The sequence below is a fragment of the Microcaecilia unicolor genome, chromosome 5, assembly GCF_901765095.1.
Source record: "Microcaecilia unicolor chromosome 5, aMicUni1.1, whole genome shotgun sequence".
Classification (NCBI taxonomy): domain Eukaryota; kingdom Metazoa; phylum Chordata; class Amphibia; order Gymnophiona; family Siphonopidae; genus Microcaecilia; species Microcaecilia unicolor.
In genome coordinates, this window is record NC_044035.1 from 77,495,768 (window position 1) to 77,513,050 (window position 17,283).

General features: G+C 43.6%; 1 protein-coding gene across 1 annotated transcript in view; it reads left to right on the forward strand.

Moving 5' to 3' along the window:
- Positions 1 to 17,283, forward strand: part of BTAF1 (B-TFIID TATA-box binding protein associated factor 1) — a 620,170-nt gene that overhangs the window by 488,741 nt on the left and 114,146 nt on the right. Inside the window, 1 exon segment of the mRNA XM_030204965.1 lies at positions 7,195 to 7,336. Coding sequence (XP_030060825.1) covers positions 7,195 to 7,336 — 142 coding nt within the window.

A 17,283-nucleotide genomic window follows, 5' to 3' on the forward strand; every position in this document is an offset into this window, starting at 1 on the left:
AAAATGGTGTAAGAGATAATACATTAAACTCAAGCAACTGACTCATGTCAGAAAAAGTAACCTTATGAAGTAGAGCCACTAGATGTTATACGCCACTACTGGTCAAAAATACTTAACTTGGAGGAAAAAAAAATACCTCAGAGCAATCATTCAACACCCAATGGAATGACAAGGTGTGAACCTCATACCATCATTTGTCTAAAGAAAACCCTCCACTTCTATTAATGTCAAAAGTCAAACATACTAGTAGCAAAAATCCTTCATATAGCAGCAACCAGAGCAAACAAAAAAGCACAAACGGGCCTCCAGGAACAGGACAAGGGGGCTTGGTCACCAAAACACGGTCTGTGTCGGATCTTTGCAATAAAGTTTTCCCTTGTCCTGTTCCTGGAGACCCATTTGTGCTTTTTTTTGTTTGCTTTGGTGTGTTGGTGTACTTGGAACCCTCTCTTTTCTACTCTTATAGCAGCAACCAGAACGGTTCAGTCAATACTATATATGTTCAAATCAAATTGACAATGTACTTAGCTCAACAAAGTTGTGTCTCCAAATTACCAACGTCTTTCACTGTGCAGAATTTACAGCCACAGTTTCTCAAGCATAGTGCTTCACTGTAAAGAGACTTATACGTCCAAGTCCGACAGGGATCCCCTGTTTTCCAATATTGTTGCATCAGGAGAATTATTCCATTGTTCTGTGACCATTGCATCCAACTGTTTTTTGATTGGCTAATGAGAGAATGGGAGGAGTTGATGTTTGAGCTTTTAAATTTTGGTGTCCCCTTCCTCCTGCTGCCAGTAGAATAATGGAGATAATAGCTCTCACTGTGGTTTGGTGGAATCCCAGAGCTGTAGAAATGGCTTGAGTTTCACATACTGTACATGATTACTCTTGTCCCAGAGAAACAGAAACATATAAAGAATAAATGCAGATTCAAGATGGCGACCAAGCAGGATGTGCGATGAGGACGCTCCTAGAAAAACTTTCTAATAGTGCTATTTCTTATAATAATTATGCCGAAAAGGAAAGGAAAGCCGAGGGGACCACCTCTCCCAAAGCAAATTCCTTCCCTACCTGGGCAGCAGTCCATGTCTGCATATCTGGTTTCAACTCCTATTGCGGACGTATCCGCTAGCGGGGCAGGGAAGAGCCCCGCACAGGAGAGCGACGTATCGCTCAGTCCGCTGGGACCTTTGACCCCTACGCCGCCGCGAACGCCCGGAGGAGCTGTGCCGAGCTCTAAAGGAAACGAGAGCTCGAAGGAGTGGCGCTCTCCGGAGACGTCCGTGCTGCCCGTGGAGACGTTTGGGATGGCGCAGGGAGACCAACGAACACCAGAAGATCTAGTTGGGGCAATTGGCGGGAACTCGCCTGAAACAACTGCGCAGGCTACGGCTTGCGCCTTAGCGATTGAACCGCTGATTAAGCCTCAAGTGGTGTCACTGGATTCTATCTGGGCAGCCCTGGAATCGCTTCACAAGGTCTGTACCTCATTTATTACGTTATCATTGAATAATTCCTCTCAGATAAACTCTTTAAAAGTTCAAATGGAGGGAATATCACTAAAGCAGACCAGTCTAGAAACACAAGTTGAAAAATTGAATCGGCAACAAGCTCAGATCTCTGGGGATCGTCTATTAATCCATAGAAAAATTGAAAATATGGAAAATTACTCAAGAAATCTAAACTTGCGAATATTAAACTTTCCAAGATCTCAATTTGTGTCTCCTAAAGACATGTTTGCTAAATTCTTGAAGGAAATATATAAATATTCTGAACAAACAATTCCCCCAATTCAAAAAATCTACTACTTGGATGTGAAGACTCCTCCATTACAGGAAAATTCTGCACAGGATATACCATCTGAAACACTAGACTTGACAAACTTTCTAGAACAATCGAAGGATAATACAGAGACTAGAGCTACCCTGATAGTATCTTTTGTTTTTCTACAAGATAAAGAATCTTTATTGAGACTTTATTTTAAAAACTTGTGTCCTGAATTTAAAGGAAGCAAGGTTTCTGTATTTCCAGACATTGCTCGATGGACTCAACAAAGACGGAAAAAATTCCTGCTTATGAAACAAGAATTATTAAATATTGGAGCAATCTTCCAATTACGTTTTCCATGTAAATGTATATTGATACTTAAAGAGAAGAAATATGTGTTTTTCGAACCAGATCAATTGAGGTCATTCCTTGATATGAAGCGAAACTAGGTCTAAATCCAGATAAATGTGTCCTATATAATTATGGATAACCACTGATTGTTTTCTTTTAATTTGATAGTTTTTTAGCACCAACTTCCTTTGGAATTATTATATCTTGAATCCCTCAATTTGTGGACTATAATAACCAACTGAATATATATTTCTGTTTGTAAAAATTTATCTATTAAGTTAGAATATTTTTTCCCAGATTGGTTTATCTTATCAAAGAGTTATTCTTTGTGTATTTCATATTAAAATGATAAATAAAGATTAAAAAAAAAAAAAAAGAATAAATGCAATACAAAAAAGAAAACTCATTTCTCCTTAGACTACTATAATGTAGGGGGAAGAGGTGAAAATCAAAAATGTCTCACATCTAACTTAGTAGTTCCCAAAAGGCTCAGCACAGAAATAACCCTTCCCCATTATATATGTCTAAACAGAAACACTCAAATGATTTTCTTAAAGTTTAGAAAGGCCCTTGATTTGCACTTGGGTGAAAAAAAAATGTACATCCCTCCGAATTTAACATCACATTTACAGTGGGGGAAATAAGTATTTGATCCCTTGCTGATTTTGTAAGTTTGCCCACTGACAAAGACATGAGCAGCCCATAATTGAAGGGTAGGTTATTGATAACAGTGAGAGATAGCACATCACAAATTAAATCCGGAAAATCACATTGTGGAAAGTATATGAATTTATTTGCATTCTGCAGAGGGAAATAAGTATTTAATCCCTCTGGCAAACAAGACCTAATACTTGGTGGCAAAACCCTTGTTGGCAAGCACAGCGGTCAGACGTCTTCTGTAGTTGATGATGAGGTTTGCACACATGTCAGGAGGAATTTTGGTCCACTCCTCTTTGCAGATCATCTCTAAATCATTAAGAGTTCTGGGCTGTCGCTTGGCAACTCGCAGCTTCAGCTCCCTCCATAAGTTTTCAATGGGATTAAGGTCTGGTGACTGGCTAGGCCACTCCATGACCCTAATGTGCTTCTTCCTGAGCCACTCCTTTGTTGCCTTGGCTGTATGTTTTGGGTCATTGTCGTGCTGGAAGACCCAGCCATGACCCATTTTTAAGGCCCTGGCGGAGGGAAGGAGGTTGTCACTCAGAATTGTACGGTACATGGCCCCATCCATTCTCCCATTGATGCGGTGAAGTAGTCCTGTGCCCTTAGCAGAGAAACACCCCCAAAACATAACATTTCCACCTCCATGCTTGACAGTGGGGACGGTGTTCTTTGGGTCATAGGCAGCATTTCTCTTCCTCCAAACACGGCGAGTTGAGTTCATGCCAAAGAGCTCAATTTTTGTCTCATCTGACCACAGCACCTTCTCCCAATCACTCTCGGCATCATCCAGGTGTTCACTGGCAAACTTCAGACGGGCCGTCACATGTGCCTTCCGGAGCAGGGGGACCTTGCGGGCACTGCAGGATTGCAATCCGTTATGTCGTAATGTGTTACCAATGGTTTTCGTGGTGACAGTGGTCCCAGCTGCCTTGAGATCATTGACAAGTTCCCCCCTTGTAGTTGTAGGCTGATTTCTAACCTTCCTCATGATCAAGGATACCCCACGAGGTGAGATTTTGCGTGGAGCCCCAGATCTTTGTCGATTGACAGTCATTTTGTACTTCTTCCATTTTCTTACTATGGCACCAACAGTTGTCTCCTTCTCGCCCAGCGTCTTACTGATGGTTTTGTAGCCCATTCCAGCCTTGTGCAGGTGTATGATCTTGTCCCTGACATCCTTAGACAGCTCCTTGCTCTTGGCCATTTTGTAGAGGTTAGAGTCTGACTGATTCACTGAGTCTGTGGACAGGTGTCTTTCATACAGGTGACCATTGCCGACAGCTGTCTGTCATGCAGGTAACGAGTTGATTTGGAGCATCTACCTGGTCTGTAGGGGCCAGATCTCTTACTGGTTGGTGGGGGATCAAATACTTATTTCCCTCTGCAGAATGCAAATAAATTCATATACTTTCCACAATGTGATTTTCCGGATTTAATTTGTGATGTGCTATCTCTCACTGTTACCAATAACCTACCCTTCAATTATGGGCTGCTCATGTCTTTGTCAGTGGGCAAACTTACAAAATCAGCAAGGGATCAAATACTTATTTCCCCCACTGTACATGGATGTGCTAGTAAAAACATTGCTCCCAAAGTTCTTGTCCCTTGCCTCATGGCCAGTGAATTAATTTATACACCAGGAACAACTTTCTTTTTTCCTGAGTACTTTTTGTCACATCAGGATAGATCCATATTTCCTTTCTATAGAATAATTCAGATAAGTGACAGAAGTACAGTCTCAGGACTGCATTAAGATCTTGGTCAAATACCAGGGAGATCAATATTGTAGCTCTTTCAGAAGACTCTGATATTAATTCTTCTAATATTACTGATACATTATTCAAACCAAACTGAGTCTCCTGACCACGATCACCTTCCTTTTCCTCCTGGGTAACTTCAGAAGAAACTGGTAAATAATATATTTTGTTCAGAGGCGGAATAGCTTCTGGGGAATACTTTAAGGCTTCTATTAAATACATCGTAAATAAATTTAGAGACAATATCCCTGGAGAATTTGGGAAGTTTAGCTGCTGGAGATCCCGGAATTCCCCTTCTTCCCATGAGACATTGATCTTCACGCTCATCAGATTTCAGAACCCTCTCTTTCTCTCTCATCCTTCCCATCAGGGATCCCCTCTCCTCCTGTCAGGCCAAATCCTGCTTACCCTTGATCTGCCTAAAAATTCTATTGCCTTATTATTTATTCTCAACTGTGGATAATACTGTGTGGACCTTTTTTAAGTCTATGAAGGCACGTAATTTTTCTGGAAGAAAAAAAAAACCATATTTTATCCCAGTATACTTAACACATTTGCATGGGTAATTAAGATAAAAAGAAGCCCCCAATGCCAAAGTGTCCATTCTTAAAGGCTTCCAAGTCTTGCTCAAAGACAAATGAAACCAGTAAGGTCATCCTTTCTGAGTCTGGCGATAATGATGTTTCTAAAAGTTCAGATATATTTAATGAATCTTTCTTTTCTTGACCAATCATTTCCAAAGAATTCTCCAAGATTCTCTTATTAGGTATATAATATATCCAATTTATCAGTGGAATAGTTTCAGGGGTAAATTTCAAAACTTCAAATAAATATTTCTTAAACGCATCCAAAGGGGTAATACCCGGAGATTTTGGAAAGTTCAGGAAACATAGATTTAATCTATGATTGTAATTTTTAATGTGTTCAATCTTACAATGTATTATTATCTTTTACCACCATAGCGGAGCAATCTTGTAAGTTCTTTACATCATCTTTGATTTTATTCACTTGAGTATTAAATTCCTCTTTATGCCTTCTAACGAATTAGATAAGGTATCAACAGTACTCACTAAAGTGAAACTTCAGTTGTAGATCTGGCCACTGTATTATCCAACTGTTGGAGAGCTTCCCAACTGCTCTCCAACGTTACCAACTCTGGCTGTGTTAATGGCACTATGCGCTCAGTCGAAGCACAAACAGGCCTCAAACCTCCCTGTGGAGGAGTAGCCTAGTGGTTAGTGCAGTGGACTTTGATCCTGGGGAACTGAGTTTGATTCCCACTGCAGCTCCTTGTGACTCTGGGCAAGTCACTTAACCCTCCATTGCCCCTGGTACAAAATAAGTACCTGAATATATGTAAACCGCTTTGAATGTAATTGCTAAAACCTCAGAAAGGCGGTATATCAAGTCCCATTTCCCTTCCCTGTGGTCCCGTTTTCTCAATACCTCGATCCGGAGGTCTTCCCTCAGCTTCTTCAAGTTCAGGAGGCCTCCATTGAGACAAACGTCCTTTGGGGAGAGGCGGTGGGTTGAGAGCCAGGGGAGAGAGAGTAACATCTAGCTCCAAGGTGTTCCAGATTCTTCTCCACCCAGAGCAACAGCAGGGCTCCTCCCGGAATTATGGGTAGGGGCTCTCATGGCAGACCTTTTGATAGACTGCTGTTGAGGTGAGGAGGTTCTGGCCATCGAGGAACCAGCCTTAACCTTCCCCTTACGTTTAGTATGAGGCATCGGGTTTAATAAGGGGAGGGTAATAGCGTGTTATAGCATTTATTTGTGGAATAATATTTTGAAGCTAATCTCCTGAGTTGTATGTTACATAGGCCCCCTTAATTTGTAGTCTAATAGAAGATTAACCATATGCCTTTTTCTTTTTATTATTTGATGTAATTTTTTCCTCTGATTTTCTTGTTCTAGTGTTATGACTTGTAAATTGATTATATACTAATAAACAGAAATTTAAAAAAAAAATTCTATTGACTCCTGATGCAGTGATGCAGGCCATCTGCTCCTTGACTAGGTCATTGTCATCGCCACCAATGCATTTGAGGGGGGGGGGGGGGTACCTAGTGCCAAAGAGGAAGCCATAGACGCAGAGAACAATACTGTAGGCCAGGTGCTTTGCTTTTTCTAAGGCAGGGTGACAAACTGGTTGGCACACTTCTCCTGACCTCACCTGCTGACCTTGACACTTGCAGGAAATATATGGTTGAGTTGGGATGAGTGGCAATCATTTCTGCATGCTCCCATCATGCTCTATTTGCTGCCTCCTGTATGGTCTACAGAAATTTCCCACACCTTTTGCACCCCTGCACTTGAGAATTAGGCAATTTTGCATGCACTCAGTTCTGTAAATTCAGTAATTGACCTGGATGCATATAATACTCTGATTTACCGTGTTCTAAGTTCATTTTCTTTTCCTGGAGAGATTTTGATATTAGATTCCAGTGTTTTAAGCTCAGTTTTGTATTGGTGCAAGTACCCATGCAAATAGAGCTCTAAAATGTGGGAAATGTATTTGCTTCTTCCAAATGTATGTTAAAAATGCAGTAATGTGCCGATCTGTTAAAGAAGCTAAACAGATAGAGATTATGCAAATTTTCCCACATGCTGATAGCACTTTGGAAATATGTTCCTTAATTTTTCTCTTTAGAATAACGTCTTAGAATTATGGTCGTTATTTGATTTCCTGATGCCTGGGTTTTTGGGCACGGAACGGCAGTTTGCAGCAAGATATGGAAAGCCTATTTTAGCAAGTAGGGATGCTCGGAGCTCCTCTAGAGAACAGGAAGCAGGTAAGGAATATTTTGTAACTGAATTTTAATTAAATCGCTTATCCCCTCCTTTTCTTTCTCTGTAGGTAGTACTTGTTTGTTTTGATAATTTAGAATATGAACTTCAGTTTTTTCTGTTTAACACATTTTATGGTATACAGTCAAGAACAAGAAAAAAGTGGGATATTACTGTAAAGAGGAACTGGAACTACCTGATTTGTGATGATCAGATCTGTGCATATAATGCACAATGTTATATAATTTTGGAATAAATGTATTAACGTCTTTGTCCAAAATTAATAAAAGTACAATAGCTTTTACTAGTATTTTTAAATACCTTGAGAGCTATGTTCATTGAGGGAAATTCTGTAACTTGGCGTCTCCATTTAGGTTGTTGATTTGATATCTATCTTTCTGGTATGAGTGTTTTTTTTTCTATCCTGTGATTATTGTAGTTCCTTTTCTGGTTTCCTTTAGACAATTTTTTTTAAATTTATGGATTGTTGCCTTGCTCAGCTTGTCAGCAGGCATAAATGCGAGTACCTAAATAACAGCAGGTAACTGAGTAACTTACAGTATTCTGTAAGTTACATATAAAAGTGGGAGCCCTGCCCACATTCTTCTCCTGTGTATGTCTCCTTTGCAAGTATAGCCCTTGGAATATTTGCATTTTTGTACATATAAATGTGGGCACCAAGGTTATGGAACTGTCCTTTAAGAATATAATAAAATAGTTGCTATAGTTATCAGTACAAGCAGAAAGAAAAGAAGGAAAGAAGACTACAAGTCCACAGAAAAGCATATATTACTTATTGGAATTTTAGTCCAAAATAGGAGCAGATTAAAATCATGGAAGAAGAAAAGATATCATCAAATTAATTAGCCAGCATTGCAACCATAATGCTTATTTACATCCTTTTGGCTAACACACATTGTCCCTCAGGGGCAGAGCACTACTCCAAAGGTAGATCAGCAGGCCCCTTAGCTTGTTTATTGACCACTTTTTTTCATCTGAATAATAAATTTGTTTTTTGTTTTTAAAGATACTCCTAATAGATTTAGTGGGAAATTGAGAAAAAAAACTGCTTCTATCAAGGCAACCTTTTCATCAGAGTCAAAAAGTGTATCACTTATTTTTGGAACAGTTAAATGAAGAACCCTTTGATTTCTGGTCAAAAAGCAATAAAAAATTATAGGGGGGCAAAAGAACCCACAGGTTTATAACAAATGTTGCCAGTAGAGTGGCTTAAAGAGACTAATGTTGCATCTAATGAAAGGATCCCAGCACTGCTATTAGATATGAATGGTCTGAAATCAAGATATCCATAGCCCTTGCTTTCACTTTTACCTTTGTCTTAAGTATAATATAGTGTGCTCTGTAGATGGAGGTGGCGGATCAGGAGGCTATTTAAGTCAATCAAGTCTTCTGTAGAATTATATACCTGCGTAAAAAGCCTTAGAAAACATCACAAAATGCAAATTTCATTTTTCAGTTTTCTGTCCCATGTAAGTAATTGTCTTTAGGAAAACACTGCTAGTAACTTGGAGCAAGCTATCAGTACAGCAAATCCTTTTTTATTTTTGTCCTTTGTTTCAGTTTCAACCAAATGTGCATGAGTAAGAGACACACCTGGTTGAGGAGGCTTTACCCTGTATAACCAAATAGAACAATCAACCTACTTGCTAGATGCAACAGTGCCAGAAAACATTTTTGAAACTAAGAAAGAGCTGCTGTTCAGGGACATAGAGATAACTTATCTTAGCATACTTTCACGAGACATTTGTAAGGATATCAAAGGAAAAAGGAAGCACCGAGACTCCTGCCTCCTGTATACATTTAAATAAATCAGGAAATAACCAAATTCAGCGTTCCAAAAATAATTGCGTATTACAAAAAGTGTAGATGTATGATTAGATTTATGTCCTCTTCAAACACCAAAGATCCCAGCAGCATGGCTCGTTTTATAACTAGTGAGCTAGAATCTTCCAGAAATGCTTAAACATCCAAATCTGGTATTTTTTCTTGGACACCATTTACCTACAGATAGCACCTTAGCCAGGTGGCCATTTGGCAATAAATCCTGCCAGCAGGGCATGAGGGTTCTATAGTAATCTAAAACATTTCCTTCCCTAAATTCAATATGTGTAAATTAAGGTACCTTGTAATTTTCTTTTTCAAGTGGTTTAATTTTCTGTGCAGAACAGTCATACCTTGAACAAGAGCAGCATTTTGACTTGTTTGCATTCTTCTCCAGTACCTTCTGCCCAAATTGTTCTTGGTTCTGAATTTCAGCCTGCTGGGTCAAAATTTTCACTTCCTAAGTACTAATGAGGAATCAAGTCTGACCAGCACACCCCAAATAGCTTTGAGGGTAAACGCAACTTGTTTGTTCAAGGCAGATTCCAGCATACTTCCTGCAGGCTGCCTGTTTCTTAAAGTTCCACTCAAATGCTCCACTTCAGCTGTGTCTAAATGCAGGGGACAATAATGTGCCTGCAGGCCCCTCTTGCCTCCACACCAGGTTCAGCATTACAGTTCTCCTAAGCGTCCCTTCGGCCTAGACTAATGGTTCTATGCTGGCCCACTAGCAGGTGGAGACCGAGAACCACAAAACTCTGGTGGAGCCTCTAAGCAAGGTGTGCAGTCCCTTCCAGAGCCAGTAGTTCTTCAGTCTCCAGCAGGTGGAGGATATGGCGAGCCTGTGCAACCTTGACTGGTCTGGTAGGCCTGGGGGGAAAAAAAAAAGCAATTGGACCTTCTAAATTTCAATTCAGATTTAAAACCAGCAGCTTTCTGATTTCTTTCTCCCAGAGCAACTATGCTTTGATACTTACCAGCGGCTGTGACCTGTGGCGTCTCAGTGCCACAGGGGTGTCACACTTGGGTCCTTCCTCCCATCACCTCCTGGTCCCTTTTTTCTGTTTCCCTGTGGAGTATTTGTCTTTGGAGGTTATTTTTGTACCTTGGCCCCGGTCTGGTCTTCACGGAGCCTTGAGTGCCTGGGAGGTGTGCTGCCTCTTTAAACCTTTTCTATTTCCGCTATATCTTTTTTGGAAGTCTGGTATGCCTAATCGTTCCCAGTCTCCAGGTCCCCTCTAAGAAATCAAATCGTATTTCCTTAGCCTCTGCAGCAGATTAATCCAGAAACTGGTGGGTTGTTTCCATCTACCAGCAGATGGAGATAGAGAACACTGAAATTAAGGCAGTGATCCTGGATAACCAGCTCCTCAGCCCTTCATTATGTCTCTATCTCCAGGTAGTGGATGGATTCTATCCAGCTCCTGGATTCTGCATTGTGGGGGCTCCTGGGTTGGTTTGGCCAGTTGAGCCAGGGGGTGTGTGGCCAAAGGAGCCAGCTTTGAGGGCATACTTGGATGCCAGGTCCCTGCCTTACCCTGCATTTCCCCTACTCCCAGTTTTCTCCCATGGGTTTCCTGGATGTGCTGCCTTATCCTTCCTCACAAAAAAAAAAAAACATCTGCAGCTGTTCAACCAGTAAACAAACAAAAACGAAACTCAGAGACAGTGAAACTCTGTGTCTGAACGTGTCTTGCATTGGGGAATGTGGAATGTCATTTGGGCTCCTCCTTGGAGATGCCGCCATGTTTGAGGGACCGTTTGATCTTCCGTAGTGAGTGCTTTGGTTTTGTTTTTGTCGGTGATCCATGCACTCTGGGCTTTGTGGGTGGCAGCATGGCAGTGCACACTGTTAAAAGGTATTACCACTGCGGGAAGAGACATTCTGCAGCGGGTGTGAGCACTGCTAGTTGCTCTGAGGGCTTGGGGCTTGATGGTGAGGCAGTGCCTTTCAACGGAGGAGTTTCCCGCTTGGAGGATTTTGGCGGCCTGGTTGATGGCTTCAGATCCCTCTCTCCTGATGTCAGGGGATCTTGTGTATCCTTCTGGCCCATTGGTTAGGACTGCTAGCAGCACAGGAGCAGCCTCAGGGATTGTCCTGGGTGTGACTGCAGGAGCAGAGCTGGCTGGAGATTTTTTTTTTCTCCCTCAAATTTATTTTCCTCATGCTTCAGGCCTATTTGTTGAAGCCGGCTCACCCACTGCCGCAGCCGGCTTCCATGCTGGGGATCCGGGTGTCAGGCTGGTCGTAAACCCTTGAGCCTAGGCTGAGGCCTAGTATAGCTTTTAGGCCAAGGCCTAGGATGGACCAAACAGGTACTATACGCCACCCCAGCTACCAAGCCCTGCACACACACGACCAACTGGCACTACCAGAAAGGGGAAGATAGGCCGTGAGTCCCACCTGAATACCCTATCGGGAACCCACTTGCTCAGAATACAGTCATACGGTCCTCACGGCCTAACCGGAACCGACTGAAACCAAGGGAAGGGAGAAAGAAAAAACGAGGGGTCCCCACGGGGACTAGAGCACCAACACACTAAGTGCTCGCTAAGGACACAAGGGAAAAATGAACTAAGAGAGGTAACTATAGGAAACACGTCAGGCTGTACCCCACAGCACACAAAGGAAATGAGGGACTGAGAAATATGGATACAGAGAGCAGAGACCCCAGCAGACAGGAGAGGGAAAAGCCAGAAAAAAAATAGAGAGCTGGGCCTGAGACGCAACCCGCTCAGAAAGAGCAGTACACAGTAGTAGCGAAGGTAGTGACAGCAAAAAAGGATTAAAACAGTCAGAAAGGAAAGACTGTTCCAAACACTCAGCTGCCAGAGGCAGGCAAAATACTGCAGTCAAAGGGTTAACCAGGCTCTGAACACACAGCTGCCAGAGGCAGGAACACTGCAGACCAGGGTTAACGTAAACACAGGGAAGAACAAACAAACAACCCCCACGGAAAGAAACAAAGGTCCCAAGTCTGTCACAAAGACAAGAAGCACAACAAAATACAAACACAGCACAAAGGGTAACTTCAAGGGAAACAAAACAAACAACCTGTAACAGAATGATAAACGAACTTACCACAAAGCACCACAGTCAAACAGAGGAAATCACAGGTGAGGGAAGAGGGGTAATCAGATACACGCGGGAAGCAGCAAGCACACTGAGACAGAGCACCAGAGGGCTACAGTAAGGAAGGAGAAAACAAACTCCACAACACACAGAGCAAAAGCTCAAACAGCGCAAGGTAAGGCTTCAGCAAAAAACAAAGGGCAACGCCAAAGCAAGGGTTGTAGGGAAGGGTAAGCTTAAGTAGATCAGACTAACATCAGCTCAGGCCAGATGGAGCCAGTCAGGAACGGTTCCAGGCGTTCCCCTGTCTGATTAGCAGAGTTAAACAGAATCATAACACCGGGAATCGAATTCTGGAACTGGTGATCTGATTTCACCAGTCCTTTTGAGGACACCACGCAGGAGGATGGTCTCCATGTCTAAAGTGGGGTCGTTGGGGCCCCATTCTCTTCCTCCTTTGCTTTTTACGGGTTCAGCTGTCTGTATTTTTCACCAGGATGAGTTGTTGACCCTCATTTTGATTGCCTTGAGGCATTGAATATTTCGGACCCAGAGGCACAGTTGGCCTCTACAGTCAGTTTGAACATGGTGAGCACTAGGAGGCCAAGGCCTTTCATGTGCATGAGGCCATACAGGAGCTAATTACAGCCGAGTGTTCTGGTCCAGGTAGTGGCAGATAGTGGCCTCAGGGTAGCAAGGGCAATGGCCCACCTCTACCAATGGGTGCTGCTCATATTGACAGTTTTTCTTTCCCTAAAGTGGACGCTCTGGTTACAGCGGTCACCAAGAAGACCACTCTTACAGTGGGGGGAGGTATGGCGTTGAAAGATGTGTAAGACCGGCGTCTGCATGCTTTCTTGAAGCTCATTTGAGGTGTCTGCATTGGTGTTACAGGCTTCAATTTGTAGCTCTAATGCGACCAGGGCTTACCTTTCTTTGCTGGACAGGACCAGGTGTCAACCTCCTCGTTGACGATCATAGCTGCCCGCATGGAGTCTGGTGTTGCCTATTTGGCTGATGCGTGCTATGATTTGGTGCCAGCAACCGCCAAGCAGATGGCTGTGGCGGTTTCTTCCCGCCGCTTGCTGTAGCTGTGTCATTGGTCAGCGGACACTATGTTCAGACAGCGCCTTACAAGGCTACCCTTTTGGGGGAGGTTACTGTTTGGTGAGGATCTTGAGATTTCGGGGACTCCAAATCCTAGCGTCATCTGGAGGATAAGCCTAAATCTGCTTCTTGGGCTAGCAGCTTGAGGCCTCAGCTTTGCAAGGCCAGACAGTATTGTTCCGGCCAGGATTCTGCAGACTTTCAACGTTCCAGATTCTAGTAGCTCTCTTCCTTTCATAGAGAGAAACGGATTTGTGGAGCGGCTGCCCAGCAGGGTGCTCCAGGGCATTCCTCTCAATGATGGGGCGCTAGTCCATTCTTCGGTTGCTCAAATAGGGGGTCGGCTGAGCCTCTTCTATGAAGAGTGGGCCAAGATTACTTTGGACCAGTGGGTTCTTCATCTTATTAGAGACGGTTAAAGACTAGAATTTTCCTCTCCCCACAGCCACCAACGGGTGACAGTAAACACCACGTTGCAGTCCTTGATGAACATGGGGGTGGTGGCGCCTGCTCAGTCATCCGAAGCACGCACAGGCCAGTATTTGATTTACTTTGTGGTGCCCAGAAAAGGGGGTTTCTTCAGGCCAGTACTCAATCTCCGGAAGGTGAACGAGTTTCTGCAGATGCTGCATTTCCGCATGGAGACCTTGAGATCTGTGGTGGTGGCGGTGCAGCCAAGGGAGTTTCTTACTGCGTTGGATCTGAAGGAGGCCTATTTTCACATCCCTATTTGGCTTCTGCATCAGTGGTTTCTTCAGTTTGCCATTCTGGGGCACCACTTTCAGTTTTGGGTTCTGCCTTTTGGACTCACTACGGTATTGTGCACGTTTTCCAAAGTTATGGTGGTAGCGGCAGCGTTCCTGTGTAAGGAAGAGTCAGTGCATTCCTACCTCGACGGGAGTCTGAGCAGGAAAGTTGCCAGGCCACCGACAGGATCCTAGTACTGTTTCAGTCACTGGGCTAGTTTGTCAACTTTCTAAAACGTCGCCTGGTTCCCTCCCGGACATTATCTGGGGCTTCATTTCAACACAGCACAAGGATGTGTGTTCCTGGCAGAAGGATTGAGCTCCTGTCTCAGGTGCGCGGCCTGATACTTTTACCGAACCCGTGAGCCTGGGATTATGTGCAGGTCCCCTTCTGAGTTGTCTGCTCTTTGAGCTGTGCAGTGCCTGGGACTGACACGTCTGAGTACTGACTTAACAGTTTTCCTGTGAACTCTGTGATGGTATCTGGTGCCTTCTGGCCTCTGTTTCTTACTTCTGACCTGTGCAAAAAAGTTACTGAAGGAAATAGGAAACACATATATTGGTGACAAAGAAACTTGATGGTGATCACTCTGGAAGTGGTGCCATGGGTGAGAGCTCACATGAGAGTCTGATATGTACAGATGGGAAGAGGGATCTTGGGGTGATAGTATCTGAGGATCTGAAGTCGACGAAACAATGTAACAAGGTGGTGACTGTAGCTAGAAGGTTGCTAGGCTGTATAGAGAGAGGTGTGACCTGTAGAAGAAAGGAAGTGTTGATGCCCCTGTATAAGTCATTGGTGAGGCCCCACCTGGAGTATTGTGTTCAGTTTTGGAGGCCGTATCTTGCTAAGGATGTAAAAAGAATTGAAGTGGTGCAAAGAAAATCTACGAGAATGGTATGGGATTTGCGTTACAAGATGTATGAGGAGAGACTTGCTGACCTGAACATGTATACCCTGGAGGAAAGGAGAAACGGGTGATATAATACAGACGTTCAAATATTTGAAAGGTATTAATCCGCAAATGAACCTTTTCCGTAGATGGGAAGGCAGTAGAACGGACATGAAATGAGATTGAAGGGGGGGCAGACTCAAGAAAAATGTCAGGAAATATTTTTTTCACGGAGAGAGTGGTGGATACTTGGAATGCCCTCCCGCGGGAGGTGGTGGAGATGAAAACGGTAACGGAATTCAAAAATGTATGGGATAAACACACAGGAATCCTGTTCAGAAGGAATGGATCCTCAGAAGCTTAGTAGAGATTGGGTGGCAGAGCCGGTGGTGGGAGGCAGGGCTAGTGGTTGAGAGGCGGGACTAGTGCTGGGCAGACATCTACGGTCTGTTCCCTGAAAATGGCAGAAACAAGTCAAGGTCAGGTATACACATAAAGTAGCACATATGAGTTTATCTTGTGGGCAGACTGGATGGACCGTATAGGTCTTTCTCTGCTGTCATCTACTATGTAACTATATGTAAGCAGTATTCTCTTCAGGACAGGTGGTCGCTGGTGTCCCAGGAGTATTGATGCTGCCTACCATGGCTTCCGCGGGTGAGAGACAACATGGGCTGGTGGCTGTGCGAAGCCAACCTTCTGCTGGAGATGCCATTGACATCGTCGCAGTGGGTGGTTGTAATCACAGATGCTAGCCTCTCAGGGTGATCTACTCTGTCCTCCAGTGTTTCAGATCTCTTCTCTACCACTATGTTATCCAAGTCTGTCAATGAGGATGTCTCTTCCTATAATACTATTCTCTCCTCTGCTCTGGATACTCTCGCTCCTCCCATTCCCCATTCTGTAAAATATACCAAACCCCAGCCTTGCCTGACCTCTAGAATCCGCTACCTACGTTCCTGTGCCCGCTCTGCCGAATGCCTGTGGCTGAAATCCCATGCCCATGCTGACTTCATACATTTCAAATTCTTGCTGACCTCCTTCCAGTCTGCTCTTTTACTTGCCAAACAGGACTATTACATCCAGTTGACAAATTCTCTTTGCTCAAACCCTCGACGTCTCTTTGCCATACTGAACTCTCTCCTCAAAGTGCCTTCACCTCCAACTCCCCCTTCACCTTCTCCCCAGACTCTGACTGAGTACTTTCATGATAAGGTTCACAAGATTAAACTTGAATTCTCAACCAGGTCACCTCCACCTCTCCTTCCCTTAGTCCATTCTCTCAACCCTCCAACCCCTGCCTCCTTTTCTTCCTTTTCTGAAATCACTTAAGAGGAAACTACACATCTTCTTTCCTCCTCAAAACTAACTACCTGTTCCTCTGATCCTATTCCCACCCATCTACTTAACACTATCTCTCCTACTGTTATCCCTTTTATCTGTCATATCCTCAATCTTTCACTGTCCACTGCGACTGTTCCTGATGCCTTCAAACATGCTGTAGTTACACCACTCCTTAAAAAACCTTCATTGGACCCTACCTGTCCTTCCAACTATCCACCCCATCTCCCTCCTCCCTTTCCTATCCAAGATACTTGAACGTGCTGTTCACCGCTGTTGCCTTGACTTTCTTTCATCTAAAGCTATTCTTGATCCACTTCAAACTGGCTTTCGTCCCCTTCATCATTCAACTGAAACAGCGCTTGCTAAAGTCTCCAATGATCTGTTCTTGGCCAGATCCAAAGGTCTCTATTCTATCCTCATCCTTCTCGATCTGTCTGCTGCTTTTGACACTGTTGATCACAGCCTACTTGATACGCTGTCCTCACTTGGATTTCAGGGCTCTGTTCATTCCTGGTTTTCTTCTTATCTCTCCCAGCGTACCTTTAGTGTATACTCTAGTGGATCCTCCTCTACTTCTATCCCACTGTCAGTTGGTGTACCTCAGGATCTGTCCTGGGACCTCTTCTTTTCTCCATCTATACTTCTTCCCTTGCTACTCTGATCTCATCCCATGGTTTTCAGTATCATCTTTACGCTGATGACTCCCATATCTACCTCTCCACACCAGAAATCTCAGCCGAAATCCAGGCCAGAGTATCAGCCTGCCTGTGTGACATTGCTGCCTGGATGTCTCAGCGCCATCTGAAACTAAACATGACCAAGACTGAGCTTCTTATCTTTCTCCCTAAACCATCCTCTCCTCTTCCCGCATTCTCTATTTCTGTGGATAACACTCTCATCCTCCCTGTCTCATCAGCTCGTAACCTTGGGGTCATCCTCGACTCCTC